Below are 19,959 nucleotides of genomic sequence, written 5' to 3' on the forward strand. Positions count from 1 at the left end.
AGCACCAAGAGACTTCAAAAACCCGGACTGGGCGCTAATTATCAATTCAAACATGCTCTGATTGTGACCAAACTTTGCAAGCATGTGGGGGTGGGTCCTCCCCACATGCTTGCAAATTCTGGTCCCCATCGGAGCATGTTTGGGTATGATGGTATGGGGAGTGCCCGGATTTTCCATGGCCTCTTAAGCACCAAGAGACTTGAAAAATCCGCACTGGGTGCTAATTACCAATCCAAACATGCTCCGATTGTGACCAAACTTTGCATGCATGTGGGGGTGGGGTCCCCCCACATGCTTGCAAAGTTTGGTTCCCATCGGGGCATGTTTGGGTACGATGGCATGGAGATTTTCAACAAACAATATGATAGCCAAAGTGTTAAAAATTTAATAAAATCAAGAACATCATCTAAAATGTAATGATACTCAATAATGAAAAAACTCAGGAGGGTGATGTATTTGCTGTTATTGCCAGTGAGGGAAATAGCGAGGGAGTAGACTACTATCTGATGAGTTGCACTAGGCCAAAGTGTATCCTTGACCAGGATACAGTGGATGATCATGGGTTTTCTTATGACGCCCATAGCATGATTGTGGCAGGCCGGTAGATTCAACTTCATCGGGGGAGTCTTGAGTTCTAGCAGTGGAAGTGGGAGTTAGAGGCATTTCAGTTCTCTCATCTAGTGGTTGCTACCAGGCTCACTCTTGATCGAGTACTACAGAGCCGAAAACACAGTTCTCACCCTCGTTTTCGGCTTCGAGTGGATGACCATGAGAGCATTCTAGAGCAGTTGATAGCTAGAGAGGGTGCTGCTGACTAGATCTCTATCTTGATAGTGACTAAACTCAGACTAGCTGGGTTAGCTCACTTACATTGTACTTAGATTTCTTGGGAGTGACTAATCTCAGAATAGTTGGGGTAGCTCATTTTCATTCTGATGTACTTATTTGATGTTTATATCATTATGAGTTTTTTCATTATTGAGTATCATTACATTTTAGTTGATGTTCTTGATTTTATTAAATTTTTTAACACTTTGGCTATCATATTGTTTGTTGAAAATCTCCATGCCATCGTACCCAAACATGCCCTGATGGGAACCAAACTTTGCAAGCATGTGGGGGGACCCACCCCCACATGCATGCAAAGTTTGGTCACAATCGGAGTATGTTTGGATTGGTAATTAGCGCCCAGTGCGGATTTTTCAAGTCTCTTGGTGCTTAAGAGGCCATGGAAAATCCGGGCGCTCCCCATACCATCGTACCCAAACATGCTCCGATGGGGACCAAAATTTGCAAGCATGTGGGGGGGACCCACCTCTACATGCTTGCAAAGTTTGGTCACAATCAGAGCATGTTTGGATTGGTAATTAGCACCCAGTGTGGATTTTTCAAGTCTCGGTGCTTGAGGCCATGGAAAATCCGGGCCTTCCCCATACCATCGTACCCAAACATGCTCCGACGATGGTGACCCACCCCCACATGCTTGCAAAGTTTGGTCCCCATCGGAGCATGTTTGGGTACGATGGTATGGGGAAGGCCCAGATTTTCCATGGCCTCTTAAGCACCAAGAGACTTCAAAAACCCGGACTGGGCGCTAATTACCAATCCAAACATGCTCTGATTGCGCCCAAACTTTGCAAGCATGTGGGGGTGGATCCCCCCCACATGCTTGCAAATTCTGGTCCCCATTGGAGCATGTTTGGGTACGATGGTATGGGGAGCGCCCGGATTTTCCATGGCCTCTTAAGCACCAAGAGACTTGAAAAATCCGCACTGGGCACTAATTACCAATCCAAACATGCTCTGATTGTGACCAAACTTTGCATGCATGTGGGGGTGGGGTCCCCCCACATGCTTGCAAAGTTTGGTTCCCATCGGGGCATGTTTGGGTACGATGGCATGGAGATTTTCAACAAATAATATGATAGCCAAAGTGTTAAAAAATTTAATAAAATCAAGAACATCAACTAAAATGTAATGATACTCAATAATAAAAAAACTCATAATGATATAAACATCAAATAAGTACATCAGAAAGAAAATGAGCTACCCCAGCTATTCTGAGATTAGTCACTCCCAAGAAATCTAAGTACAATGTAAGTGAGCTAACCCAGCTAGTCTGAGTTTAGTCACTATCAAGATAGAGATCTAGTCAGCAGCACCCTCTCTAGCTCTCAACTGCTCTAGAATGCTCTCATGGTCATCCACTCGAAGCCGAAAACGAGGGTGAGAACTGTGTTTTCGGCTCTGTAGTACTCGATCAAGAGTGAGCCTGGTAGCAACCACTAGATGAGAGAACTGAAATGCCTCTAACTCCCACTTCCACTGCTAGAACTCAAGACTCCCCCGATGAAGTTGAATCTACTGGCCTGCCACAATCATGCTATGGGCGTCATAAGAAAACCCATGATCATCCACTGTATCCTGGTCAAGGATGCACTTTGGCCTAGTGCAACTCATCAGATAGTAGTCTACTCCCTCGCTATTTCCCTCACTGGCAATAACAGCAAATACATCACCCTCCTGTGTAGCAAATCTATCAGGTCATCATAACTAACCATGAACACAGGACCTGTGTGCTCATCAGACAACACTGGATGTGAAGGATGCTCGGGGGAGAGGAATGTCTGTATCCATGCATCTGCACATCCTCTCGAGGCACAATGTGACCAATCGCCATCCATACATGCTCCACAGAAGCATGCAAACCGTCATGTGTAAATCGTGGGGGCCGCCATGCACGTGCTCCTGATGGAATGTAAGCCCAAGGTGCCACGTACTGTGTCACAATCATGGGAGGCTCTACGGTCAATCATGCCACCATCCACATGCCAAAAAAATCTCCTGACAATCCGAGCATCACGTTTGGGGTACGATGATGCTGTACTCCCACACAAATGTTGGGAGCACCACTCGACTACGTGGCCCGCATCTCTGAACCGCTGAGCATCCTGCCCCCACAGCTGATGACGCCTCAAGGCACGTTTCACACACGTGCCCGCACCATCATGCTCTCCCTTCTCGTGACCAGTCTCAAAGAATGACCAAATCACTCGGATACTAGACTGCACATGCCACCTATAAATCCATAAAAGATAGTCTTAGTTATTGTTTTCTTTAAGATGTTCTAGTGAATTTAGTTTAATTGTAAATGTAAGAAAACCATAAGTAATACCTGTAGAGCCAATAGAATTGTCGTGATGACTTGAACTGTGTACCACAACCATCCGACCAAACCCATCACTGGACACGTCTGATCCCACAATCTCCTAAAAAATTGTCATGGAGACGAAAACAGTGTTGCACAAAATGTGCATCATGTGAACGATCATCACTGATATAGAAATGATACTCTCGAATAATGACATGGGTCTTGGGGGTACTCGCTATCCCATCTACATGAGCCTCTACATGTTGATAGCTAATGTGGACCATAATAGCAACCTGGTGAGGTAAGCAATACATACATTTAGGACACAAAAAATCAAATAAGTAATGTAGCTCAAACACAAAACAAATATTACGAAATATAACCATTACCTGCTCTGAGAAGTAATACTCAGATTGTATCTCCTGAAAAGGTGTGAATGTGTAGTTCTCTGCAAAATCAATCACAGAGACGACCACACCAATAGGAAACTCTGCCAAGCATGCTCGGAACTGACGATCCTGCCACTTGGCACAATGACTGTGCCATATATAGGGGTAGATCTGCTCCCTAAATGTGGCTGTGAAGTGACAACGTGGTGTATGTTTGTCCACGAGCTGCAACTTCCTGGACTGTCCACCACTCTAGAGCTGGTGTGTCACATACTCATAACGTTGCCATGCCACTATCTCTTGGTCACTTGCATCAAGATCTACCATCTGTAGATGTGCAAGTGAACCACATGATGTGAAATTGCTCTCCACACAAGGCATCCTATGGAACTGGGCATCCTCCGTGAGTGCACACAAAAGAGAGTGGATGAAATCACGAGGACTACGAGGCAACTCTCTATGCCCACTAAGAGAACGGAACACATCATAAAAAAGTTTGAACTCAACATGGTAGCAACAACAACATGTGTCACGCTGACGTGAGTACCTCACAAACCAAGGCTTACACCCCTCAAATGACCTTTGCTCAATTTTAAGCTCTGGATACGAAGCCACAAACTGAGAATACAACTCAGTTTGGGTCATTTCAAGAAAGCAAGCACTGTGCTCAATGAACACTCCTCTTGTCACTCTCTTACGCAAAGCTTTCTTGAAAACTGGCGAGGCACGACAATTCTCCTCCCAAAAACTTTCTATCAAGGTTCTAGTGGTTTCATCTAGTAGGCGATCATGCCTAGCTACACGACCACTACTCGCCCACAAAGCACCAACCTCATTGGCATCTAAACTTTGTCGTCTAATAGACCCAACTCTAAGTGCGTGTGGTGCTATGGAAAGGATGCGAGATGTGGCACTAACCTTACCCTTCATTTGGGAGCTACTTATGGCTGCCACAATAGCCCGTCGAGCAGCCAAAGCGTCCGCAGAGTTTCTCTTCTTGTTAACTATATAGGAATGACGAACACTTTGTAGCACCGCCATGCCAGCTCTCCTCTCTCTTCGACCTCCGATGTCGGAAAGCGCCCTGCAGTTGGCCATGTTGGGCAGATCAATCAAAGCATCAAGCACACATGCCTGTGTGATGAAGGCGTGAGGTCTTTGAAATAGGAATGGAAGATTGCATGGGCACGACGATGTGCCCCTGGCTTTGATAGTTCTTTCCTATCTACATGAAGGGCGCCCAAAGGAGGGGGGGTGGGTTCTTGTAGAAGAGAAGGGGACTCAGGAAGGGCGGGTTCATGTGGATTATCTAAACTAAGGGGTAGTGGGGGGGAAGAGGGCGAAGGGAGAGGAAGTGGAAGAGGAGGAGCAAGGCTTGGATCATCGCCAACGGAAGGTGTTGCTCGTTGACGTGCTCTCCACTCTCTCTTTCTCTCACGAGCTACCCTTCTCCTCTCCTCCTCTTGAACTTGGTGGACGGGGGGAAGTCTAGTCCTATCACGTTTCCGACTCTTACGACTTTGAGAACCCATTCTCAAGGAAGCTAAGAGAGAAAATATTATAAAGGCTCAATGATGGGATAGTACTAGAGATAAGTGTGGGATAGTACTAGAGATGTGTGATTATATAAGAAAAATAGGTTATCCACTTCAAATCTCATTGGATTTCCTATCTAAGATTGATTGGATAATTAAGATAAACATAAAGATAATTAAAGATAAACTATTATCCACTTAAAAATTAATATTATTAATAATATTTATTAACAAGTCTAAATATTTATCATTACTAGATATATAAATATATCTTTAAATATATCTTTTACTTTATAATTATATAACTGCTTTTTTTTATAAAATATTTTTTTTCCAAATTTTATTCAAAGGTTTATTCTACATAAAAATTTTTCAAGAAATATTAAATTAAAAAATTATTTTTTTAAATTAATAATATGAACTTTAATAATAATATTATTGATCTAATCCCAAAATATAATCCTTTAAAATTTATGATTTTAAATTCTATTATTTAATAAGTTATATATATTTTATTATTTAAAATTCTATATTCTATTTCTCTAAATTACTAAATTAACTTTTTCAAAAATATGTTTTTGAAAAAAGAGGGGAGGTGGGAAGGAGGTGCCACCCACGTGTCACATGCGTGCATGACACGTGGCAATCTCTTGACATGTGGCACTATTATGGTTGATGTGGCAATTCCATGATGTGGCATGCCATGTCACCAAGTGCGAGGTAGCATGCAAAGGTGGCAAGATGATGTGGCATTAATGATGACTAGGATGATGAGGTGGGAAGTCAACTAGGTTGACCATGTTGACATGGAGGGTGGAGGTGGCAAGCTGCTTATGTGGATCCTCTCGAAGCTCATGTGGATATAAAGTGGCATGCATATATAAGATTTGTGCCTACCCAAGCCTCACACATGGAATGAAACCTAAGCTGTGAAGTTTACCAAGCCTAGATTTCCAAACCTAACTAGGATTGGTTTTAGACTTGAAAAGGGGAGAGTGGACACAATATGGGAATTTTCACTTGGGAGGATTGAAAATGGACCTTCCCATACTCAAATTAAGCCAAATTTTTTTAATAAATTCATAGCAACAAGAGTATTGATCCCTTGAGTTTTTAGATTGAAAGATTCAATATTTAATTTTCTAGAATTAAATTAAAATTGATTTAATGGGCCTTTGACAGTCATAATAAATTTTTCAAAGTAAATCTACAAAAATCCAACCGTTAGATTTGGAATTTTACCTTATACCCACACTTATATCCACATTATACTAATCTTTTCCAATCTAATCATCACTAGATCCATACAATTTGAGCATTTTAAATGGTAGATGTGGTGGGAGGATAAAATAGTATGTTTTTTTAACAATTCTAATACCTTTTAAATAATATAGAAAATAGTAGAACACATCAAAAATTACTCGATAAATCAAGTTAAGCTCTATGTTATTTGTATTTGTGATATGCAAAGTGGGAACATCATATGAGTAATAATGTAAAAGTTATAGGCAATTTACTCACATTCACTGTACCTGTCTAAACCTATGACAGGGCCTGTATACAAACTTGGTTTCCAAAGAAAAGGGATTTGTAATTATTGGATATTCGATCAAATTATAGTTTTAGGTGCCCAACTTTGCATATGATGTTTCATTAGAAGACCTTGAAGTGAAACTCCTTGGCTAACTATGAGAGATTGGCTATTCTTCTTAAAAAAATGCCTGTTTTCCAGCTAAAGCCAAGGGCAACCACTACATGACTAGATAACCTCATCTTGCAACCACCCATAAAATGGACATATATTATTATTGAAGATGGGCATGTTACACCATTCCAGTATTGTACTTTTATATTAATGATTTTTATTATTGATTTTGCAAAGATCGATCTATAAAAACATTATTTAGGCCATGTTACATGGATGTGCCAAGACACTTTATACGTACATAGCCTTGGTCAAGAAGCTGATAGTTGATATTTAAGTGGTGAGTTTGACCTTATATCTATCATAACCTTTCGGGCCTTGCCCTTTACATTCTTTTCTACTAACACATGGTTCATAATGGCCTTTAGTCTTACTAATTCCCCCCAGTCCCATGTTTTGTATCCAATTAGGCACATGTAAGCAAGAGTTGGTCTTTTTCATTTACTCTACTTTTTTAAATAGGATTTGAAAGCATTGAAAAGTGGGTTTTACTTGAGTAAAACAATTTGATAAGAGCATGCAATTTGAAAATGTGGTCTTGCCAGTATTGCAGTTAAATGTGTTTTTTATCATGTTGTGTATACACTTTGTAAAAAAGTAAATACATATATAAAATGCATATAAAAATATATACATGTAATTTATTTAAATACATATATAAAATGCATATATATATAAGTAAATACATATACATTTTGTAAAAAAGTAAATTTATATATAAAATGCATATAAAAAATATACATGTAGTTTATTTTTGTTTACAATATTCTCTAGTCAAAATATAAATATAAATATAGTGATGTGAAAGGTGTTGAATATGCATGCCATGCCTCAATTCAAAACTCTCTCTCTCTCTCTCTCTATATACACACACACACACACACACACACACACACACACACACACACTCACTTGTAACATGGGTCTTTTGCTAATAGCATGGTGCCTCCAATCTTTAGAACTATTTGATGTTGAAAACTTTTCTTTTGGTCAATGATGCAAGGATCTTACATAGCTTCCAAGAAGCTCTATCTTTGGAGTCTTCAACCAAAACCATGTGAATCCATCTTTGGAGTATCTTTTGGAGTCTTCACACAAAACATGCGAATCTACTTCAAACAAAATTACATGTTTTAGTATTAGGGCACGCCATCATAATAGCCTATTGAACGTTCCTTTCTCTTCACACTTTCAGTTATAAGGATAGTGTCATCAAAAACTTAATGAGTTATATCTCCATAATATTGTATGTTAATCAAACATGTATAATGTGAAAATCCTAACTTGATTTATTTGTAACTTGTTGATCAGTGGTTCTCCACTTACCAATGAGCTAGAGTAGTTACTAATAGTTCTCCACTTATTGGCCTTTGATAGTTTTATAATGGATAAGATTTCAAAAGCTACAATATCTCTCTCTCTCTCTCTCTCTCTCTCTCTCTCTCTCTCTCTCTCTCTAAGCGACCAAATAAAGAAGATTTATTAAAAGTCTATACATACATTTTTGAAAACTAGCACTATATATGAGTGGGTTTCAGATGAAAATGGGATGTGAGGTAAAGAGCCTCTAGCACTTGTGAGTGGTGTGCACAAGAAAATGGGGTGTGAGCTATAGAGACTATGCTATTTCAATTTTCATAGAATTCGCCTAAAACAGATGCCAATAAAGGCACTAGACTAGTAAACTTGATCTTTTGCTCTCCGCATGCCTTCGAAGGTCTCGTGGAATGGGCGGTTGAGGGTCTCAGGAAGCTTCATGGCCATAAGGCCACCCACGAGCGATACAGCTCCGATGATGAAGAAGGGGAGGGCGATGTTCACATGGGCGGAGAGGACGACGATGGGGGCGATGATGGAACCGACGGCGGCAGCCTGGTTGGCTAGTCCGAGTGCAGCATTGCGCACGACGGTGGGGAAAAGCTCTGCCGTGTAGAGGAAGAGAAGGTTGTAGGTGCCAGCTATGGCGAAGAGGCCAAGGAGGCCACACACAAGCTGCACTGAGCTTCTCGCTTTCAAAGCCTTTGTTGCATGATGAGCGTTGTTGCTCGTATAGGTGGTGGAGTGGGGCGTGAGCTCATATGAAACGACGGCGCCCACCAAGCAGCTTAATCCGCTCAAAAGCATGGCGGAGATGAGCGTTATGCGGCGGCCCGTTTTGTTTAAGAGGAAAGCTGTGGCAGCGTAGCCCGGGACCTCCGCCAACGCATTCAGCACTACGCTCGTATACAAGTTAGTGCCAAGGTTCCCCACATTAAGATTCAGCGAAAAATATCCCAGCGCGGTAGCAAACCACACCACCACCAGGATTATTATCCTAATCCTTGTATCGCTACTCCTAAACACGTCCACAAGAGTTCCACGTGCGCCCTTAATCACCTCTTTTGCATTAGTTGCAGAGTTAAGCTCTCTTAACTCTAATCCATCCTCCTCCTCTTGCTCCATGGATAACGATATCCCAGCAGGCACGATTGTGCCATTCTTCTTGGCTATGGACTTCAACGCTTGCAGAGCTTCATGAGTCCTCCCTTGCACAAGATACCATCTGGGCGATTCAGCCAGAAAAGGTAATATGAACAGGCAGTAGAAAACTGATGGGGCTGAAGTGATCACATAGAGGGACCTCCAGGTTGTGGCCATGGTGGCCAAGCCAGAGAGCAACAGCATACCCAATGGGTAGAAATATAAGGCCGACATGGCTGCTGAGCTCCTTCTTGTTGGTCCTATGGACTCTGTACCAAGCACAAAAGAGGTAAGGCCAAGGCCTCCAGAGCATATGCCTGTGGCAGCCCTGAGAAGGGTGTAAATGGGATAACTCGGAGAGGCTGCAGTGAGCATTCCGCACACTGCATTGAAAAAGCATGCGAGTGCTAAGGCCCCTTTCCTGCCGAGGCGAGAGTCCGAGAGATGCCCAAACAGACCTGCACCTGCAAAATGACCACACAAGACATCAATCCCTGGCCATGCAAGCATGCAGCAGGCCACCGGCAACAGTTGGCAGCCCAGTCCATAATTACGTGGAATGATTAGAATTAGCAAATTGCCCAATTATGGAAACTTTGCGCATCACAAAGTAATCTTGAGTTATTTTTGGGAGAAAATCGATCCATGCCCAGCACAGCATGAATTACAGAGCTTTAATTTACCCAAGAGGCAGCCAATAAAGAAAGCTGATTGCACCAAGCCTTGCTTGTAGCTGCTCTCACAGACGAGGTCCCATTGAGAAACTGTGGATTCACTCTTACTCACCCACTCCCAAAGGCTTGGATGCATGGAGCAAATCGACGATGCGGGTGTGCATATTAATGGAGGCGATGCAGCGATATCATGATGGGTAATGTTATGATTAAGAGTGAGATTAGCAATGGCTGCAGGATGGTTAAGGGTGATAAGATTCGGCCTACAACGCCAGCGAGGAGCTGTGTCGGCAAAGATGGTGACAAGGGTATGCAGGGCTTCGAGAGCCCAGGCCAAGCTAGTGAGGGTGAAGTGAAGGATTTGGGCTCTCCCGAACTCTCCCACCCAGTTCTTGAGGAGATCGTCGATGGAGAGACGCTCGAGCACAGCGCCGACAGGGAGGCCGGCGGCCTCCTCCTCGAGGCGCTCCCGCCCTCCATGATGAGCTTGCTCATGCACAGTACTACCTGCTGCTGCACCCGAGCTCAGGCATACCTCCATGGCTGGCTGGCTGGCTCTAAAGAAACCTTCATATCAAGCTAAATGCATGCCCTATATAGAAAACGAGGACGATAGTGCATGATAATAAAAATCATGAGTGGAGTTTTCGGCGCTACATATATGCTAGTGCACTCGTGAGTCTTTCACTTTGAAGGGTGGCCTAACCTAAGCTTCCTAAAATCGCTTTTCATAACTAACGCACATAAAAGAGATCCCTTCACAAAAATATCCTAAAGGTTCTTTTAAGTGGCTGCATTCCCAAAAGTATACGTTCGCTGTTTTACTAACGTAAAAGCCATGGACTTTTAAAACCTTTCCTACTTAACGTAGCTCACCCGTGCTTTGCAACATCTCCAAATTCAAATTCTACCTAACCTCCTCTAACCTCTTTCTCCTTTTCTAACCTCATCTAACCTCTTTCTCCTTTTCTTGAACTTCTAAATTCGTGCCACACGGCAACTTTGTATCTTAAGATAATATAGAGAAGTCATGCTTGAGCAAAACCCTTCCCAAATTCAAATTTTATTCCAACCTCTTCGAACCTCCTTCTCCTCTTCCTAAACTTCCAGATTTGTGCCACATGGTAGCTTTGTGAAACTCTTTCTTAAAATAATATAGAGAAGAGAAGCTATGTTTGAGCAAAACCCTTCCCACTTAATTAGTCCTCCAAGTTTTCAAGTTTTGTTATGTTATAGTTTACAAAGTATGATGAAAATGCTTTTTCAAATTTATAATCTCCTCTTCAACCTACGACGATCAGATAAGGTTTCGTAACAATAGCTTCCTAGTTTTTTATGCCCACTATAGGCTATTTTAACGATGGTCCTAAGCAGGGTTGCCTTTTGGCATACACCCTTGCTCGTCAAATTTGACGGGAAGAAAGGGGTGAGACTTGCAAGTATTTCACCATTTACATGTAATCTATGACAGGCTGAGAAATATTTTTGAAGTTTTTTATGTTTAAAATATCCAAAAACATTCAAAACACCCATCAGCTTGGTCTCAAGAATAGGATGTATTCACCAACCCATAAAAACTTATAACTATAATATTGCACATTAATGCTAGTTTTGGGCAATTTATTTTTTAATTGATGGAGAGAGAGAGAGACCTTTTAATTCTCAAATTGACTTCACATCATTGGTGCTATAGCATTATATTAAATTCATTTGATATATAGCGAGATAGCGATTTATGTGAGATAGCGATTTATTCACAATCTATAGCCACAAGATGGATGTGTCATGACTGTGTGCATACACGTGCATGTGTGTGTGTGTGTGTGTGTGTGTGTGTGATAGAGAGAGAGAGAGAGAGAGAGAGAGAGAGAGAGAGAGAGAGAGAGAGAGAGAGAGAGTCAAGATTAAGGTTTAAATAATGCCATCATAAGAAAATCTCTTTTTAAGCTTTTATAGCCCAAAATATTACTGACATGATCACTCTAATATCTTTCTTCTTCATAGTCTATAATGATTTGGTTCTTTTCCTCATGTCAACTTTAAAATGTCTACCACTCTTCTATAGCACATATTTTCTTTTCACTTTCCATTTAAAAAAATAAGCATTTTTCCTCTACATACAAAATAACAAAATAGTGAAAGGCACTCACAATGTACGTCCAAGCTTGAACTTGCTTTGTGAAGGCACACATGACTCTATAAAGTTCACTTTTCTCCTTTTCTCTCCACCCAGTTGTACATCTATCACTTTGACAAAGCTAAAATTATTTTTTATAACAATATTGTTAAGATAATGTATTCTCTTAGATACACCAAGCACATAGCTCAAGGAAAACCAAAATCAATTCTCAAACAAGTCCTCCATATAATAGAAGTATGGTTATTTGCTTACCTCACACTTTACTAAAGCATTTTCAAAAGGTTTTAGTAATTTAAAAGGTCCTACACTAGGAATATGTTTCCTTAATGGAAAACAAACTCTTCTTACACCTACAACATTACATCACTTAGAATTGAAATCTCAACACCTCAAATATGCTCATGGTGGGTTACAAATATACCCATAAACTAAGATTCTTTGAAAGGATAATTAGAAAACTTACAATTTCTTAAAGATAGGGCAATAGTGTCTTGCTCATAAGAATGTAAAAAAATACTATAAAGAGTTAGTGATTTTGGATACGTTTGTCAAGTGCTCATTAAATTTCCATCACTTATGATGTTTTAAGTGGAGCCTATTAGTAATGTTACAATTTTTTAGAGATAGGGAAATGGTGTCTTCTCATAAGAGTGTACCACAATACCATGAAGAACCATTAAGGTTTAGTGATGTTGGATTCTTTTAGAGATAGGGAAATGGTGTCTTCTCATAAGAGTGTACCACAATACCATGAAGAACCATTAAGTTTTAGTGATGTTGGATTCTTTTATCTAACATTTATCAATTTCCATAACTTATGATAGTCCTACATCCGAATCCATGACCCTTATTCTGTAGATATTAAAACTAGTAAGTTACACAATTAAGTGTCCAATGCTCAACAATCTAAATCAATCCATTATCATTATCTAAAACACAAGTTTTGGTCGTAAATTAGGCAAAGCTTTTCAACCCCAACCCAAACTATTGAAAGTAGAAGAGAAAAGGTAGGCAAAACAGTACTTAGTGCACTATCACATCTTTAGCCGCCCTTCACGGGTGAAGCAAAGGGGCATTATACTCTTTGGGCCCCGTTTTGGTTCTATACATTTTTTGCAAACACTCTTTGAAAGTGTTGATTTTGATTGTGTATACCTAATTTCTAGTTTTGTGCAAAGTTACGATAAAAATTCAGTTATAGAATAGTCTATGCAAAGTTTTGTGCAAAGTTACGATAAAAATTCAGTTATAGAATAGTCTATGCAGAGAATTTGAGATTTGAAAGTTGTTCGTCCATATATAGTTATAGTAAATAGGTTTACATTACTACAAGAGATCATTGTGTTGGATATTAGAGGTTTATTTTTTGGCGGCCAATCATCCTCACCACCACCCAAACTTCTTCCCTTTTAGTAACAAACTCATTATGGGTTAAGTCTTCTTGTTTTGTAACAACCTTGTAACGGCTTCTTGCAAACGAGTAGTACCTAGATGGATGTAAGGAGCGAAAGGGGATTTTCTCGGAGTTCATGAGATTCCAAAGAATGTATGTTGGAGAGTCTGAACTAATATTCAAGAAATGTCTTATGGGTTGGTCTCTCTCTTGTCGTGATTCTGTACTACTACATAGTTCTATCTACTCTGCATCACTTGCATATCTATATGTTTGTTGACTCCTATCCAAAAACATGAAGAAACTGGAAACTAATCTGCATAGTCATAGGCAACTCCCCTAAGCATGGGCAAACTAGTAGCTCAAAGCTTGGTGTTGGCTTGTCACATTGGACACAGTTGAGTTTGTCATCGCTTTATAGGAGTCGACTAGGTGGTCCGAAACCATTGAAGTGTCGGGTCTTGACCAGACAGCAACACTTTTGGCAATCCTACTGGGGAATTGTATGCCAAGAAGGGAGTAGGAAGGTAGAGGTTAGTTCTACATAGGAAGCTTGAATTGGGTTGTGCATGACATGCATGTTCTCCTAGAATACTTCTAACATAGAGAAGCTAGTTGGGGTAGATCACGGGAGGAAGTGTGCACATCATAGTGTCGAGCACGTTCATGAGATGGAATCATAGAAGTGCAATGGATAGTGCATGGAGAATGAGGGAAGTTTAAGCAGAGCAATGTGGTACCACCGTAGGAAGTCAGATGCCTTAGGAAAAGAAGTACAACTACGTCGTCATGTGTAGAAAGATTTTCGGAAGGGCCTCCACACAGCAAGAGCAAGAGCAAGAGAGACAAAATCAAGAACCACTAAGAGATCAAGAGTGAGAGGAAGAACATCAAGAGCTCCAAGACAAGAGGCAGGGAGAATCGAGATCAAGAAGAAGAAGACCAAGTAGCTTTGGGAATAATGTCTCTAAAAAATACCCGAAGTTCAAGGGTAAAAGTAAGGAGGATCTAGATGCTGACATCTTTGCCTTTGAGACCACCTTCTTGGCCACCCGAGCCCCACTAATGTTAAATTTGCAGCAATGTGACGAGCTATGGTGGATCAAATGCTAGAATCAACATCATTAACAAAGAGATTATACGATGATTAAGATGAGATTAGAGCAATTAACTGATAGCTTAATGTAGGCATGGATATAAAAAAATCGGCAAATTCTCATTAGGCCATTGCCTCAATTTATAGAGTTTACATCCAAGCATCTAATCCCATTGATCTCTCCTTGATTCACTCCACCTCTTTTGCTTGATTCTCTCCACCTCTTCTTCCCAAAATATCTCCACACATCCTAAATCTTCTCATGCTACCCTTTATTCTCTCCCAGTAGATACTTTTACCTTTTCACAGCTTCTCTCTCATTTACAAATTCTCTTTTACAGCCTCTTGCTAAGGGCTTGTTCCTGCACACACCCTATTCACTTGTATATTTCAACACCTCCCCTCAAGTGAATAATCCTAGCACACCTGGACCCTATACCAAGTTTTTCTCTTACTTGGTAGTCTTCGTCGTCGCGACCAGTGCCTCAAGTCCCTAAACTCATAGTCCTTGACACACTCTCTCTCTATGTGTCCAAGGCTTCTACAAGTGCCCGTGACCTGCACTTTATGCCTGTGACCTTCACTAAAGTACTCACACATACATCTACCACATGGCCTACATCATCGGTGGCTCAAAGGTGGTTTTACTCTGTTGGGGCGGGTTACATTGGGTTGTGGGGTCTCTCTCTCTCTCTCTCTCTCTCTCTCTCTCTCTCTCTCTCTCTCTCTCTCTCTCTCTCTCTCTCTTAGAAAAGATGATCTGACTCCACTTCCTTAGGAGCCTCCATGAAGTTTGCCGATGTCTTTCCTTCTCCACTGGGTTTGCTGTAGCAGTCTCTTGCCATGTGTCCTAGCTTCCCATAGTTGTGGCAAGTGAAGGTCCTTCCTCCTACTCTGCCTCTTCCTCATCCTCATCCTTGTGAGAATCCTCCTCGGGTGAAGAATGCTTTTTTCTCTCCAGTTGTTGAGTCCAGCCATTTCTTCTCTTCGACCTTGGTCTCTTGCTCTAGTAGAGCTCCTTCTATCTCGTGCAGCTTCAATTCAAGCACATTCTTTAAGGTTGCTACAATGTTTTCATATTCACCCTCTATTCACCTTTGTCCACACTCTTCAGAAGCATTGCTAGTGCCTCATCATCTTCTACCTTCTTGCCAATGGTGGCTGCCAGTTGTTGTTGCTCAATGCTTTTATATTTGTTCAAGTGTGTGATTAAAGGTTCACTTTCCTTCATATCAAGTTTGACATAAAGCCAAGAGTAACAAATCTGTACTGAATGGTTGGAGTATCAAACCATCTCTGAATTGCAATCTAAAGTTATAGGGATTTGTATCAGATAGCCAATGGTTAATTTGAACCCTCAATTTTACCAAAATATAGTGATTAGTACTTATTAATTAGCAAAATAATCCTCTATTTCATATGCAAAAAACAGAGTATGTGGGGAGTCCAGATCTGGGGCCTTAGAGTTGAAATGAGCTCAACTCCTTTCAAAGCCATCAATAGCAGTTAGTCTAATAGAGAATTAAGCCAAGAAACATAAGATTTGACCAAACATTGAATGCTTAATCTCTGTTTTACCAAAGTCACCTGCAGATTTGATGCAGAGCTTGGATCTCACTGTAGACTTGATGAAATCAAAAACTATCTTCACTAGCTTCTTGTAGAGCACCCTTGAAAACACGTGGGGCCAAGAGGAATGAGATTAATTGTATCTGGTGGAGAGAGGATCTCAGTTTTGCTTCAGAAAAATGATGCTTGAAAAAACGCAAAAATCTGTAGCTTCTCTTGGCGGTTTCGTGATTCGTCTTGATGGGATGAAGCATAGGGAGTGTAGCTATGTTTGGCTAAAAGGGTTTGGGCCAATGTTATGTGTGAAGGGAGAGAGATCTCCTCCACCAGCTGGGGGTACAGAGGTTAATTGAAAAAGAGCTAAAATTTTGTTTTTTTTCTAATCTTAATTAACTAGGTGATTAGCAAGATACTGGGCTCATAAATTTGATGGATTCTAAGCTAGGCTCTGATACCATGTTAAATTTGCAGCAATGTGATGAGGTGGATCAAATGCTAGAATCAACATCATTAAAAAAGATATTAGATGATGATTAAGATGAGATTAGTGAGCGATTAACTGATAAACACCATATTAGATAATTTGGAAAAAATCCCATTCCCATTTGAAAATGGGAGCATGGTGAACTTGTCCAAAAGTTTGTCAAAACCCCCTCATGTGAGATATCATCAGAAAGATCTTGAAGAGTAGAATCTAAATTTATGATCTCCGACAAATTTGGAGTTAGTATTTGATAGCTTAATGTAGGCATGGATAATAAAAAACCAGCAAATTCTCATTAGGCCATTGCCTCAATTTATAGAGTTTGCATCCAAGCATCTAATCCCATTGATCTCTCCTTGATTCACTCCACCTTTTTTGCTTGATTCTCTCCACCTCTTCCCAGAATATCTCCACACATCCTAAATCTTCTCATGCTACCCTTTATTCTCTCCCAGTAGATACTTCTCACCTTTTCATAGCTTCTCTCTCATTTTTATAGATTCTCTTTTACAGCCTCTTGCTAAGGGCTTGTTCCTCCCGACACCCTATTCACTTGTATATTTAAACAACTACCACAAAAGACAGAGTACTTTGCAACAGCTTTAGGTGGAAAGGCCACCAGAGCTAGTATGCTCAGTATAGTCTGGAGTACTTCCAGATGTTTGAAGAACTGAATAAGGCTTTCCTAAAAAGATTTCAGAGAGACGAGACCACCACTGAGGTACTGGAAAAGCTGCAAAGGCTAACTTAGAAGAAGAGGCCAATAGAAGATTATGCGGTAGAATTCAAAGCATTGTTAATGCATCTTGACCAGCCCAACAAACTTGCAGTAGCCACACCGAGTCAGTGGTTTGTGAGAGGATTGAGGAGAAGCTCCAGACAATATTAGCCTCTTATGATTTGGAGACTCTCTCATTTGAACAAGTGGTAGTAGGAGCATCCAAAGCCGAAGGAATCTTGAGGCAGATAAGAAAAGATACTAAGAGGAAAAAGAAAGGAGCTAACAAAAGGAAAAATAAGGAATGAAGAAACCTTCAAGTCGTATTCCGGTGAAGACACCTCAGAATCAGACTCCAATCAAGATTCAGATGCCAAAGAGCAAAAGCCCCAAAAGAAGAAAGGTAGGAAGTAGGTAGTGATGTTTAAGAAGAACTGAAGGCCGCCACCCTAGCTAAGCTTGCTGAAGGACACACAAGATCCACACTGAGACCGGACGTCTGGTGCACAAAGTGTAAAAACTAGGGTCATACAAAGAAGAATGTTAGATGAAAACCACACAGCAACCATGTGGGTGCTATTTGCAACAATAAGAGTAACCATACCACGGCTACATACTTTTCAACACTCGAAATAAGAACCCGAGAGTGGTAGAAAAATAACGTCAACCACAATAGGTTCCAACTTTCAATCAAGTCACCATATCAAGCCTCAAAACAATAGACCTTGAAGAGGAGGAGGTGGAAGATTTAGACAGAGAGCAACCGATATGCGACTACTACAGTGCCCTAGGGCATAGGCAAAATGAATGTCCCATACTACAATATGTCATCTACAAGAACTACAAGAAGCGAGGCCGCAAAGGGAGGAAAACCCGGCAGAAGCTGATGCAACAGTAAACATGGTGAATGTAGATGAATGGTTAGTAAAACACTAGAAAAAGCCACAAGTAGTACTGGCAGTGAACAAGGTCGCGGACCTTTCAAGATTGTGAGACAAGCAAGAATGCGGATCCGGATTAAAATTTGAAGCCAGAATAGTGGGTAGGGCAAGAGAGAGTTGGAGAGCAAATCACCAAGCTTGTGAAGAGTACAAAAGGAATGGTGCGAACAATGCAGGAAAGCCCACTCCTGAATGAGCATGCTGGCATGGATCCAGATAGCACAAGCCTAGTTAGAAAGAGGGAAGACATTGCAGCAGGCAAGAAGGAATCCAGAGTAAGTCTAGATAGAAAAACTGATAAAGAAAGGTCATGACAAAGAAAGAGAAGCCAATGAGAAAGAACAAAAAGTGAAGAGAGGCCAAAGTATGCCCAGTCACAAAGTGAGGAGCAGCAACCCTAAGGAGTGTGAGGACCTCAGCAAAATGAAACTAAACATAACATTGGAAACATTTTTGCAAGTTAAATAGGTAGTTGACGTGGACTACTGGAAAAGATTCCCTTCCCAAATATTGAAAAATATCTCTTTTTTTAGTATTGGAGAGAAATTTACAATTTGATTCTCATATAAGACTAAAATTTACTTACATTTCAAATAACTTAAAGTAAATCAAAGCACTACCTTCAAAATATATCAATTTTTTGTACTTGAATCATCTTTAAAAAAACCATGCTTATACAATGCTTTATTTTTTTATTATTACACAAATAGCAACTTCTAAAGAAATAAAAGTTTGTAAGATTTAAAAGACTTGAACATAAAACATATAAGGCAAGCTAGAAAACATAGATGTTAGGCATATAAATATAGAAAAAAACTTAAAGAAAAACATACATCTTGGCTGTGTGAAATTTGGACATGTAAGGGTCTTCAGAGTTGCAAGGGCCCCAACAGAGGTAGATGGTTTAGTTAGAAGCAAGGTCATACTGGATAGCTGTGAGTTCTTCAAATATGCTAGAAGTAGAAGCATGTGCCAGCATAAGGTCTAGGCAATGGGGCAGTGGGTGGCGAAGGCAGCAAGCTGGCAACAATAAAGAGGAAGGCAGATTAGCATGCCAATCTCTGGAAGGAGAGCGGTGGTGTTGGCAGGACGGGAGGCGGTGCAGTGTAATGAGAGAGGTGAGTGGAAAGAGACAAGTGCATGGAAGAAGGGGACACAGCTTTGGTAGGAGGGGAGAGCGGTGGTGTTGGCAGGACGGGAGGCGGTGCAGTGTAATGAGAGAGGTGAGTGGAAAGAGACAAGTGCATGGAAGAAGGGGACACAGCTTTGGTAGGAGGGGAGATGGCGTAGAAGAAGGAGAGGAATCAGCATAGGAGGCCCCATGAGAGGACAACAAAGGAGGCGCATCGCAAAGGTGACAATGATGAAGGAAAACAAAAAAAAAGCACGTTATTTTTGGGGAAAAAAAGATTTAAAAATGCAGGATGACACCATCCTAGACTGAGATACAAAGGAAAAGTTGAGGAAAGCAAGAGAGAGGTAACCTTATGCTGGCATTTTGTAGCAAGAGAGAGGTAACCTTATGCTCGCATTTTGTAGCAATTTAGATGTTGAACATCCAAATTGCCACAATTTGGATGTCGAGCATCAAATTACCATAATTTTGATGCAAAACATCCATATGCATGTTTGAAGTGCTCATCTAGGCCAAAAGTGTACCCGCTTGATATAGCCTCTAAAGGCATGCATTTTTAGAAAAGCAGT

General features: G+C 40.8%; 1 protein-coding gene across 1 annotated transcript; it reads right to left on the reverse strand.

Moving 5' to 3' along the window:
- Nucleotides 1-8,237: 8,237 nt before the first annotated feature.
- Nucleotides 8,238-10,542, reverse strand: LOC147641928 (organic cation/carnitine transporter 4-like). Its single transcript, XM_086801285.1, has 2 exons — nt 9,924-10,542; nt 8,238-9,704 (listed from the first exon to the last, which is right to left on the reverse strand). The coding sequence occupies exons 1-2, from the start codon at nt 10,453-10,455 to the stop codon at nt 8,458-8,460; spliced, it is 1,779 nt and encodes a 592-aa protein (XP_086657411.1). The 5' UTR covers nt 10,456-10,542; the 3' UTR covers nt 8,238-8,457.
- Nucleotides 10,543-19,959: the final 9,417 nt, after the last annotated feature.

This window comes from Cibotium barometz, chromosome 1 (assembly GCF_041138505.1).
Source record: "Cibotium barometz isolate CiBa-2024 chromosome 1, ASM4113850v1, whole genome shotgun sequence".
In the NCBI taxonomy this organism is placed as follows: Eukaryota; Viridiplantae; Streptophyta; class Polypodiopsida; order Cyatheales; family Cibotiaceae; genus Cibotium; species Cibotium barometz.